At 47.6% G+C, this 11,661-nt stretch overlaps 1 protein-coding gene across 1 annotated transcript in view; it reads left to right on the top strand.

Annotated features, from left to right (window-relative positions):
* The first annotated feature begins 1,035 nt into the window (after positions 1–1,035).
* Positions 1,036–11,661, top strand: part of Su(r) (dihydropyrimidine dehydrogenase su(r)) — a 61,859-nt gene continuing 51,233 nt past the window's right edge. The window contains exon 1 of the mRNA XM_077693627.1: positions 1,036–1,231. Within this exon, the coding sequence (XP_077549753.1) occupies positions 1,184–1,231 (48 nt within the window). The 5' untranslated portion in view covers positions 1,036–1,183. The remainder of the gene's footprint in view (positions 1,232–11,661) is intronic.

The raw sequence follows: 11,661 nt of genomic DNA, 5'->3' as shown, positions 1-11,661 counted from the left end.
AAGGCCAGAGAAGAATAGTCCAGTTGGCTACCCTAAACATGGCAAGTGGGAAAGGATGGATTGAAGGAGAAGGAAATTCGGGTGCATAAAAATATTGGGAGTGGAGCTTTAGGAGCGAGAAAAGAATGATTAAAGACAAATACAAAACCATGGACGATGAGAATGACTAAAACCGAACAGGTAAACCGGCCAAATGGTGGAATACAGCATGGGCTTTGTTAGGTTTGCCTTATTCTCGGCGTACAAAACACAAAGTTCGAATTGCCCCAAGAATGGGACACTTACCGTATTTATTCGATTATAAGGCGGTCACGATTATGAGGCGAGGCTGCAGTTTGGGAAGCCAAAAGAAAAAAAAAAGTATATTTATAAGCTTCGAATATAAGGCTTTGAGACCACGGATTAAAAAAAAAAAACCTCGTCTTATTAAGTAAAGCTGTAGTCTGGGCTAGTTGGTAATTCATTGTGATCACATGTAGCGCAGCAGAAACACACGGGAAGGAAAGAATACACACAGACGAACGCTAACTTCCAACTGATTTTTTTTTTCACATGACGGCAAATATATATATGCTTAGCCTTAGCAGGAACAATAAATAAATAATGTCAGAATGTTTGTCGCGTGTTGGGTGCATTCGCTCTTTCTTTGTCAGTATTTTCGTTTTTGTTTTTGTTTTTCCTCTTTTTTTTGTTCCTGCTAAGGCTAAGCATAATATTTGCCGTCATGTGAATAAAGAATCAGTTGGAAGTTAGCGCTCGTCCGTGCGTATTCTTTCCGCTCCGTGTGTTTTTGCTGCGTTACATTTGACCACTCGTATTATATTCGAATAAATACGGTAGCATGGACGGCTGCCACCGAGAACAGCTTCGCACCTAATCCCGCGCAGCCAGGGCCCTTTGGCAACCAATTAACCTCGGAAGATTCCGTCGCGTGCCTCACGGAGGCAGCGGCGCTTGGAGCGGTGTCGCCGTTGTCAGCGCGATGTGGTGAGTGGCTCGCCACGCCGCACCTCTCTGCCGGAAGTGGCGTATCGCAGCAGCTCGGCCTGTTGTCCCGGGCAAAGCGGCCACTCTCTCGACTGTCCTTTCGTCCTTGCGAGTCGTCGCTCTGCTGCCGCCGACTGTCCGCCGCTTTTGCTGACACAGGGCTTTCACGCTGAGCGGCTGACCTCCGTCACTGAGGATGCAATCCGAGGAATTCCAACTCAGTGTGGACCCGCCGGACATCGAGGTAGGTGACCCGCGCCGCTGCTACACGATAGCGACGGGTCGTGAGAGGAAAAGGAAGGAATATATCAACTGCAAAGAGAAAAATAAAACGCTAGCCTGCTTCCGCTGCGTTCCAGATACGGAGCGGCGCTCTTAGGTTGCTCACGGCTGATGCGTGTGAGGCGTTGATATATATCACTCAAATGAAAACACTACCCGCGTGGTGCTTGCCTAGGTTTCTTAGGCGCTTTGTTAAGTTCCAGGCGGCGTGTATAACAAGGTTTTGTTTGAAACACGAAACACGTGGTTAAATGTCGCGTTCGACTTTTATTCCTTGCGGCTGCCCATTTCGGAACGGATTGCCGAAAATTTGTCCGTAGCTTCCGTGCTGACCATTGCCATTAGGCCTGTTTCGGTGGCATTATTTGCGATGGCCCGCACGTGTCAATGATTGCTTCTCCTCCTCCGAAGCGGCCACTTCAAGCCGAGGCGCTTGAAAGGGAGGCGCCAGAACGTGACGCCATCCTGGAAATGGAGTAGGATTACCTGGAATAGAACCCGAATTGTTTAGGCGCTGTGCGCGCGTGTGTGACGCTCGGACAGTTTGGCCGACGGAGAAACACCGCGTTCTTTGTCGCTCCCGTCGCCGGGTCGTTCCCACAGCGTTTTTACGCCAGAAGTGATTCGAACACGCCTTTACACAGCTTCGAAATATTTGTTGTTGGGCGAGTTGGTGCGTGTAAGAGACGTTTCGGCGATCACCAGTTCCTTCAACTATGAATCTTTAACCCGACCAGACGGGATTTCGTCAAACCTTGTGTACCTCTCTCTCTCTGTGGTGTCTTCCCTAGAGAACTTTATGCCTTTAGATAATACACAGCTTCTTGTGTAGTCACCAATGTCCTCGTTGTGCCGAGTCATAGCTCGCCAGCACAAAATTTTCATCCAAGAAATCAAAAGCGAATTAAACAAAGTCAAGAACACCCATGACGTAATTTTAGATTACACCCAAGGACACACTGGTTCCCTTGGTAACGAGATGGCTGACGAATTAGCGAACAGAGCAGCCATTATTGGTAACAGTTTGAATAGCATCATAACCACCCAGTTAATTAAAATAGAACTAAAGGAGCGAAATAAAGATTAATAAAACCAAATATAGAATGAACAGGGCAGGGAAACCGCAGCTTATCAGTGGGTAAAAAACGTAAAAATTATACCTCCAAGTTCTCCTTCCAATTACAACCAACACAAGCGATAGCAGGCTATGATACGTTCCCCTTTCATTACAAGAAAATTCAAGATTAGCGATAATACAGTCGAACACGGATATATCGAACACGGGTATATCGAATTATTGTCTATATCGAACTCATAAATTATCCCCTTGAAAAATCTATGTAAAAGTATAGGAATTCGTACGTTTATATCGAACCGTATTTTTCCCGACATTGGGTATATCGAACGCCGCGCGAGCTGGAAGGTGCTCTTCGGCGGTCGCTGCACCCCTGATTGAGGTTGAGGAGGATGTGGAGGAATGCGCAGGCATGACGAAGACTGGCTCGCGGTACTAATTCCCCCTATCGGAACGAATTTGCGCTTGCCCAGTCGGGCCCGGCTACCGGCCGCCGTAGCGTGCTAAATATCTCTAGGCACACAAGCCCGAACGCTCGGAAAATGTGACAGTGTGAGGCAGGGATGCCCCGACTGCGCATGTCCTTTTTTTTTTTTTTTTTTTTTTTTTGCGGCTGGGTACGTTCATCGGCTTGCTGAAAAATAGTTTTTTTTTTCTCTCTATCTGGGTCTGTCTTCCCCCGATGTCGTCTCGGGAAACAGAAGAGGGAACGAAGGCGCTGGCGGCCTGCTCCTTCTTTTGCATTTTGGTGCTGTTGCTGTTCTTTGGCGAGTTGTCCCGCACCTTTCGGAGATCACTGTTTCTCTCGGAGATGACCATCGCGAGCGCTTTGTTGGAGTCCGTTCAGAGAGACTTGGAATTGTTACCTTCAAAGTTATTGTGGTACGTGCGCGCTGTTCTTCTTTTGCGTGCGTGTTGTGCATGGTGTGCGAGGGCGCAGCGTACTGCTGGAATTTAGTAGTTGTGCAGCCTCGAGAAGATCGAGACCAGCGTCTTTAATTTCATTTCCTGGACGAAGAAGCAGGCCAAGATCAGCGATTTTTTCTTTTACGGAAATAAAGCGTCCTCTTGCGTCGTGAGTGCGGAATTATTTGTCATTCTTGAATGCGACGATCGGTAAGTGATCGTCCGCCATAGGTGCGGTCTCAAAGCCCATATTTTTTATATCGAATTTTTCATATATCGAACTAATTCGCGATCCCCTTGGAGTTCGATATATCCGTGTTCGACTGTATTACCTGCAGATGTGTACTACCAGCCAAAAACTTCGACCATTTCCTCGCAACGTGTAAAATTACGAAACGAAAAGGCGATGAACTAAGCAAATTATTTGAAACAAGCTTGCCCGAATCCAAACAGGAAATTATCAAGAGGAAAGCATCTATTGACATATTTGAAAACCTGATTGGGACTATTACCGATAATATTGCCTAACAATAAAATCGCCGAACAAAAAGGACATAACGTCTACACAGGTTCTGAGTAAACAGGTTCATAATGCAGACTTTAGATCAGTCCACTGCCATTATCCAAGTTACAAGAAAAAATAACACAAAAAAAATCATATATACAAAAAATACCACTTAAGGAACGCCAAAAGAAGTAAAGCTACACTAGATTTTCCAGTTTTGTATACACACACATTTTGTACACATATTTTACGCCAATATTATATGCAATGACTTTGTCCCACTTAGCCGTGTACAGTAGCAGGCACGGATAAGGGTTTTTTTCATTTCTCTGTATTTTTTTTCTTGGCCCTAAATAAATGAAGTCTGACTCGGCGAAGCGTTCTTGTACGCTGATGGTTTTAACGAGGCTCCAGAAAATACGGCCTACCGATCCACATTTATGCCTACCTGAGGCGTCGCTCACTTTCCTCCGGGCTGGCTGTTGGTCGCTCATCTCCCGTGGAGTCGATAGGGGGGTAAATAGAAAACGTTGCGGGAGGAAAGAAAAAAAGAGATATCTTTGCACTTTCAGTATGACGTTCCCATTGACTAAACCTAGTCCTTACTTTCGCTAAGCTCAAACATCTCCACTAACGTGAAACCTGGGCAGCGGCGAAGCATGCAGTGTGTGGGAGTGCTCTTGGCGTTTTTGCCAACGGATATGAAACCGTTCGGGGGTGCAGGCATACAGCTTCGCTGTAAAAATCTCTTGTCTTTGAAGCACGAAGCTCTCTAGCGCGAGGCGTAAACGAGTGTCCCGGTGTTTTAGCACCGTGACCACACGAGACAATGATTACGACAACGACAGGCGACGGCAACGCCCCCAGCCCTAAAGGGCTTTCCCCTTAATATTCTGCGATCCTTGTGGGCGGGGTTCGGCTAATCAACCTTTTCACCACCCGAATGCGGGCACAACATTGCGAATAAAAAAAATCCGTGGTGTTCCCAAAACGAGTACCACATTGACCGTCAACGCTGAGCATACTCACAAATCTATTTTCTTGCAGACGTACATTGTAGTTTATTCTGAGTGTATCATATATATGACCGCTGTGGAACCGGGAAAGCACAAAGGTTTTATACCTGTGACACACGGCAACTCTAGATATCCTTTAAATTAAACCCCTTTCGCCACGCCAAAAGACATTTTGTGGAAAGGAGTGGCGCTCCTGACACACAGCAACCCCCGATCTCCTTTACGTAGTTGCTGTAACTGACACACCAATAAAGTGGCGCTAGCAGTTCTGTGGAAAAAGCATGCGCGATAACAAAAATGAAGTGCGGCTAATAGACCTTCTTTATTATTTTAGATAGGAACTGTGCGTTTTATTGTTGTTGAGAAAGAATAAATGGGTAATTTCACATATTTGTATTAAACAGCAACGATGGAGTGCTTTTTTAGCCTATGTTCCGTGCCTCACCTGGCAACAGTGGGCAGATGTTTACAGAAATACATTGCGATTGGGCTTGTTTGCTGCAATTTATTTCATTGCAGTTTTAACAATTTATAAAAGTATTATGAAATCGCATTTGGTCTCACTAAGTTCTGGGAAGCTTATGATTTGCAAGCGCCTGCTTACGAGGCTGGGCCGCTAGCTGCTCCTTTTCGTGCGGGAAAGGAGATAGGCGAACACCCCTTACGGGAAATGCCCGTTTCGGTGAAGGAGATTCTCCTTTGTTGTGTGTCACCGAGGCGAACGCCGTTTCGGTAGCAGTCCTTCTCTGCAAAGGCCTTTTAGGCGCCCGTGTGTCAGGGGTATTAGATAGGTGGCTAGGCAGTGGAAGTGGTACGCGAATATATCTACTTAGGCCAAGTAGTGACCCCGGATCTCAAGCATGAGGCAGAGATAAGTAGAAGGATAAGAATGGGTTGAAGGGCATTCGGCTGGCATTCTCAGATAATGAATGGCAGCGTATACCATTGTCCCCGAAGAAGAAAGTGTGTGTAAGCTGCATCTTGCCGGTACTCACCTACGTGGCAGAAACTTGGGGGCTCACTAAGAGGGTTCGGACGACTCAGCGAGCAATGGAACGGAAGACGATAGGTGTAACATTAAGAGACCAGAAGAGAGCGGATTGGGTCAGGGAACAAAGGCGTGTTAAGGAGAGAGAGAGAGAGAGAGATTAAACTTTATTGTTAGAAAAAGGGTTGCGATGGAGCTATTTCAGCTCAGTCGGAGTGGTTCCTTATTCACAGGTTCCCATATGCTTCCCGAGCCTCCTGGCCCCTGTTGATCAGCCGAAGTTGGTCTTCCAGGGCGGGGCTGGTCAGCAAGATCTCCCATCGCTCATCCTCTATGCTGACGGAGTCAACAAGAATTGGGGGGGACTTGAGTTTTGTGCATTCTCCGATGGTGTGTTTCAGGGTGCCTGGTTTTGAGCATAGGGGACATTCCTTTGCGTATCTAATTGGGAACATGCGGTTCAGGAGTAGAGGGTGTGGGAAAGAGGCTGCCTGTATCTGTCGATAAATTGATTGTTCTTCCCTGGATAGTTTAGGGTGAGGGCGCGGAAGGCTTCTTCTGTTCTCCCTGTAATGTTTGAGGATTTCTGCATATTTGGTTATTGGGTGCATCCCTTCTTCCGTTTCCTCTGTGGCCCGGAGGTTTAAGTCTCGGGCCTGTCGATGGGCGAATTCGTTGCCCTCGATCGAGGAATGCGCAGGGACCCAAATGAGTTCGATTCTTGTTTCCGGGGGTTTCCCGCTTGTCAGGATTTTGGCGGCAGTTTCTGAGATCCGTCCTGTTCTGTATCTGTTGTAGGCTTTCATTGAGTCCGTGAGAATTGTCGCTGTACCAGGTTGCGTTAGCGCCAGTGCTATGGCGGCCTCTTCCGCTTCCTCTGGCTCCGTGGTGTACAATGATGCACAGTTCACTATTTCGTTTCTTGTGGTCACTACTATAGTTGCTTTGTTGGAGAATTTGGGCAGGGCAGCATCAGTGTAGAGCATTCCCTCATGTCTCTTTTCTTCCAACAGTTTGTTAATTGCTTTTACTCTCGCCTCCCTTCTTCCTTTGTTTCTGTTGGGGTCCATGTTCTTTGGGGTTGGTTTGGTCTCGATTTGTGAAGTCCATTGGTCTGGGACTTGTCGCTCCGTGACGTGTGGCGCTTCTTGCCATCCTATCTTCTTAAGTACAGCCCTTCCGGCGTCCGTTTTGCTGAGGCGAACTCGTTGATTAGAAAGGTGGGCTTCTACTAGCTCGTCAAGCGTGTTGTGCATTGCCATGCGCAGAAGTCGCGCTGTTGACGAGTTTTGCGGTATCCCCAGGGCTTGTTTGGTCGCTTTTCTGATTAAAGTATCCAGGTATATGGTGTCTGCCTTTCTGAGATTCAGGTATGGTGCTGCGTATGTTATTCTTGATATCACGAAGGCCTGCACCAGACGTAATGTGTCGTCCTCTTTCATACCTCTTCTTCGGTTGGAGACTCTACGTATCATGTTGAGAATCTGGTCCGTTGTGGTCTTGAGCTTTTTCACCGTTTGCGACGCCTTGCCGTCTGCTTGTATTATCAGGCCAAGGATTTTGGTATGCGTGCTAGGGGTAATCTTTGCCCCGTCTATTTCGACTTCGACTTTGCATGCTCTCTCGGTGTTTCTCGGTCCTATGATGACTAGCTCAGACTTTTGAGGGGCGCAGCTAAGTCCGCATTTTTGCGCGTATTCGTTGACTGTGTCGGCTGCCCTTTGGAGCGTCGCTTCCATCCATCCTTGGGATCCTGTTGTTTCGAGCCATATCGTTATATCGTCTGCGTACAACGCATGTCCCAGGTGTTCTATTTTGCCTAGAAGTTTCGGCAGTGGGAGTAGGGCCAAGTTGAAAAGCAGGGGAGAGAGGACCGGTCCTTGCGGGGTTCCTCTGTCCCCCAAGGAGATAGGTTGGGACATCTCCTCTCCGATCTTGATTTTGGCTGTTCTGTGGCTGAGGAAGTCTTTTACATAGTTGTACGTGCGAACTCCACATCCTGTTGTTTTTAGGTTGTTGAGGATGCTTCTGTGCGTCACGTTGTCGAATGCTCCCTTTAAATCTAGTGCAAGTATCGCTCTCGGGGCTTGCTGTGTTGCTGGTTTGACTACCAGTTCGTTGAGTTGTACGAGCACGTCTTGCGTTCCGAGGTGCTTGCGGAAACCATACATTGTTTGGGGCATGATGTCGTGTTCGTCCAGGTGTCTTTGGAGTCGTTTGAGTACCATTCGCTCCATCACTTTTCCGGCGCACGAGGTGAGACAGATCGGTCTCATGTTGTCGATGTGCGGGGTTTTTCCTGGTTTGGGTCTAAAGCGTACTTCTGCTTCTTTCCATTCCGGTGGGAGGGTTCCCGTCTCCCATGTCTTGTTCATGTGATTGAGGAGTTCCGTCCGGCTTCTGTCGCTGAGATTATGTAGCAGCCTGTACGTGATCGCATCGGGCCCTGGGGTGCTGTTCTTGTTGCTTTCGTCTATGGCTGCAAGCAGTTCTGTTTCGGTGAAAAGTTTGTCGAGCAATTTGTTTTGCGGACCGGAGTAGTCTTCGATTTCTCCTTCTTCTCTTTCCGTTTTGAGATACTTCTTTTTGAGGTCTTTGATTAAGTCGCTCGCATTTCCCTTGTAATTGTTGAGGGTGGCTGTGAGGGTGCGGTTTGTTGCGCTCTTGCTTCCAAGTGGGTCGATCAGATGTCTGAGCAGGCTCCACGTCTTCCTGGTTGACAGTGTGCTTTGCAGGCCGTCGCAGAACTGTAGCCAGTTTTCTGTGCAGAGTTGCTTCGCATATTCTGTCGCCAGTTTGTTCAGTTCATGGATGCGCTTCCGAAGTTTTTTATTATGTCTTTGTTTTTTCCACCTCCTCGTTAAGCCATGTCGTGCCTCCCATATGTGAAGGAGTTTGGCGTCTACGAAGGGAGTCTCCGCTGTGGTCGCTATGGTTTGTGTGTGTCTTTTGGTCATTTGGGATTGGTATTTAGCCCATTCTTCATAGGTTTCTGTTTCTGTTTTGTCTTCTTTTGCTTCTTTCCTGAGTTTGTCCCAGTCTGTAAGCCGCGCTGTGCCTGTTTGCGTCTTGAATCTCGGCCCTCTGATCTGGATCGAAATGATATCGTGGTCTGAGCCCAGACTCGTCCCTGTGTTTTGCCACGTGGTATCGAGGATCCCTTGCACCATAGTGAGGTCGGGGGTAGTGTCTCTCGACGTACTTGTTCCCATACGCGTTGGGGTGTTTGGTTCGTTGAGGAGGGCGATGCCTTAGTGCTCTATAATGCTGACTAATGTTTTGCCTCTTCTGGAGTTAAACTTGTATCCCCACATCGAGTGTGGGGCGTTGAAGTCCCCAAGAATGACAATCGGCTTGCCTTGGGTGGTGTCGAGGCTATCCTGGATGATTTCTTCTAGTTTTAGTTCTTTCTTCGCTGGCCTGCAGTATGCGTTGAGGATAAATATGTTCTCTTTGTTGCCTATATTCTTGCTGTGTATTTCCAACAGTACGTGTTCTCCTCCCCTCTGTGGAGTGAGGTGTTGTGTGGCTGCAATGTTATTTCACATACTAGTAGAAATTCAGAAGAAGAAATGGGCGTGGGCCTGGCATGTAATGCGAAGGCAAGATAACCGTTGGTCATTAAGGGTAACAGGGTGGATCCCCAGAGAAGGCAATGGTGGCAGGGGGTGGCAGAAGGTTAGATGGGCAGCTGAGATCAAGAAGTTTGCGGGGATACATAGGTCTCAGTTAGCCCTGGAGCGGGATGATTGGAGAATAATGGGAGAGGCCTTTGCCCTGCAGTGGGTGTGACAGGCTGCTGCTGCTGCTGCTGCTGATTATGATGATTACCATATATATATAAAAGTGCAGGAACGACCACCTCGTTTCTGAAAGGTAACAACGCTCCTTCTACAAGAACGAGTTTAATTTCTAACTGAGCTCGCGACTGTTTAAATAAGGCTCGTCACGAGTTTCCGAGACGGAAGTATTTCTTGGACTACTTAAACGCGAAAACTTTGATCTGAATGTCTGTCTGTTCCTCGATTAAGCCTCCCGGCTAAAAGTCAAAAGAATTCTTGAAGAAAACGTTTATATGCATTGGCGGAACATTTCCGTACATATAAATCTGGAAGCAATATTCGTACTTGTCAACATTGTTCAACAAAAAGAAAACAATAGGCACATTTGAGAAAAACGTATATAAACCACTGATGTTTGGACCGTCTAATTAAAAATAGACATAGGCTTCGTTTTTGCGACTAGAAACACCAAAACGCGTTGAAAATTATATTTTAACCGCAAAATACAAAAAGGGCTCACGCGCAACCCTGAGAACGCAAGCCCGGAGATCGTGGAGCCCGGAGATCGTGGAGATCGGACGGAAAGTTAAACAGTAACAAAATGTCCCAACAGATGGAGCGGCAGTAGCGTGAACGCAGAAAAATTGAATTGATCTGAGCATGAATAGCGGGAGAGCCGAGGCAGGAAAGGGACAGCGTGAGAACGCCGCAGCAATAGGCGCGCTGCACAGCAGCAGCGTCATTTCCCATATCATGGTCGTTCGGGCCGTCATTTCTTTGGAGTAAAGATTGGCCGCGTATCTGCTCCTTTCGTTGCAAATGTCGTCAAAGGCGATAGTCATTGTAGACATTTGCCATGGAAATGCCCCCCTTTGCTTTCCCGCTCACCTCTCATGCTGTTCCTGTACCGTCGCGCTCATCCCAAGGTATACCACACTAAAAGTTTGCGCAAGGCGATTTGAATTTACCGCGTTCCACTGCTACAGGCCGGGTTACTCGATGCCAGCGCTGCAGTACGGCGGAGACACGCGTGAATAGAGGTGGCCGAGTACAGAGTTTATAGAACCGCGTGGCCGTGCTCCATGTGCGTTCCAAGCAGAACGTGGAACCTAGCTAGTGGAACCTTTCGTTGCTGTTGCCGTGTGATTTTTCATATGCCGCCAGGAGGCGGCAGTTTTCTGCAGTAGATGTAGAATATCATTTGCTATCGAAAAACCAAGCATCCATGAATTTTTTTAATAAAGGAACACTGTAAATATCCCTTACTAATTTCCTCTCTTATATTTGCGTAATGTCTTGATCTTGTTCAACAACGTTGACAAGTATGAACACGTTTACATTTGGCTGTGAGTATATAAGACTATTGCGCAATAACAATTTCACTTTGGCCGGGTGGCAGAATCGAGTCACAGACAGACAGACAGACGGACAGGCAGACGGACAGACAGACGGACAGACAGACGTACAGACAGACCAAAATTTCTGGGTTTAAGTAGCCCAAGAAAGACTATCGTCGTTAAAAAGTTGTGCTCATCACTGCGTCTGTTGCAGCATTCAATTTACGTAAGCCTCGGCGCCCGGACCGACATACTGATAACCTTGATTAACACGTGCCAAGCCATAGGTATCCTCACAAAGAAGGCATCGTGGGAAACGTCATGACAACAGAATCCGAGCCGAACGAACAGTTCAAGTGGCAAGGCTTTATTCGCTGGCATTGTATCCGAACAATGAGGTTGTAGATAATAAAAAAACAAAGCCGTATCAACCAATGTGACAGCTCTCGGAAGTGCAGAGCAGTGATTCGCCATAATGGGCTGCGGTGCCGTTACGATCCGCTCACTGCTACCACTCAATGCCATTCATATTTCCTGCCCCCAGCCTGAAACTGCGCCAGCGGGAGTTCTCTTCTTTTTGGGCTTGCCTTTCCTACCGCACGTGCCGGCGTTGCATTGCCACATTTGTCTGCATGTCTGTCTGTGTTCCGTCTGTCTGTCTGTAACTCGATTCAGCCACCCGGATACTACACTGCGGGTCCAGCGAGGACTCGCTGAACGAGCAGCCCAGGTCACCGGCGCCCTCCAAGCGCTGGTCACCACTCGCCGTTGACCCAACAGCTC

This window comes from Haemaphysalis longicornis, unplaced genomic scaffold, assembly GCF_048455015.1.
Source record: "Haemaphysalis longicornis isolate Haplotype H1 unplaced genomic scaffold, Haemaphysalis longicornis Haplotype H1 scaffold_12, whole genome shotgun sequence".
Lineage (NCBI taxonomy): Eukaryota > Metazoa > Arthropoda > Arachnida > Ixodida > Ixodidae > Haemaphysalis > Haemaphysalis longicornis.
This window is presented reverse-complemented; position numbering and strand designations above follow the sequence as displayed.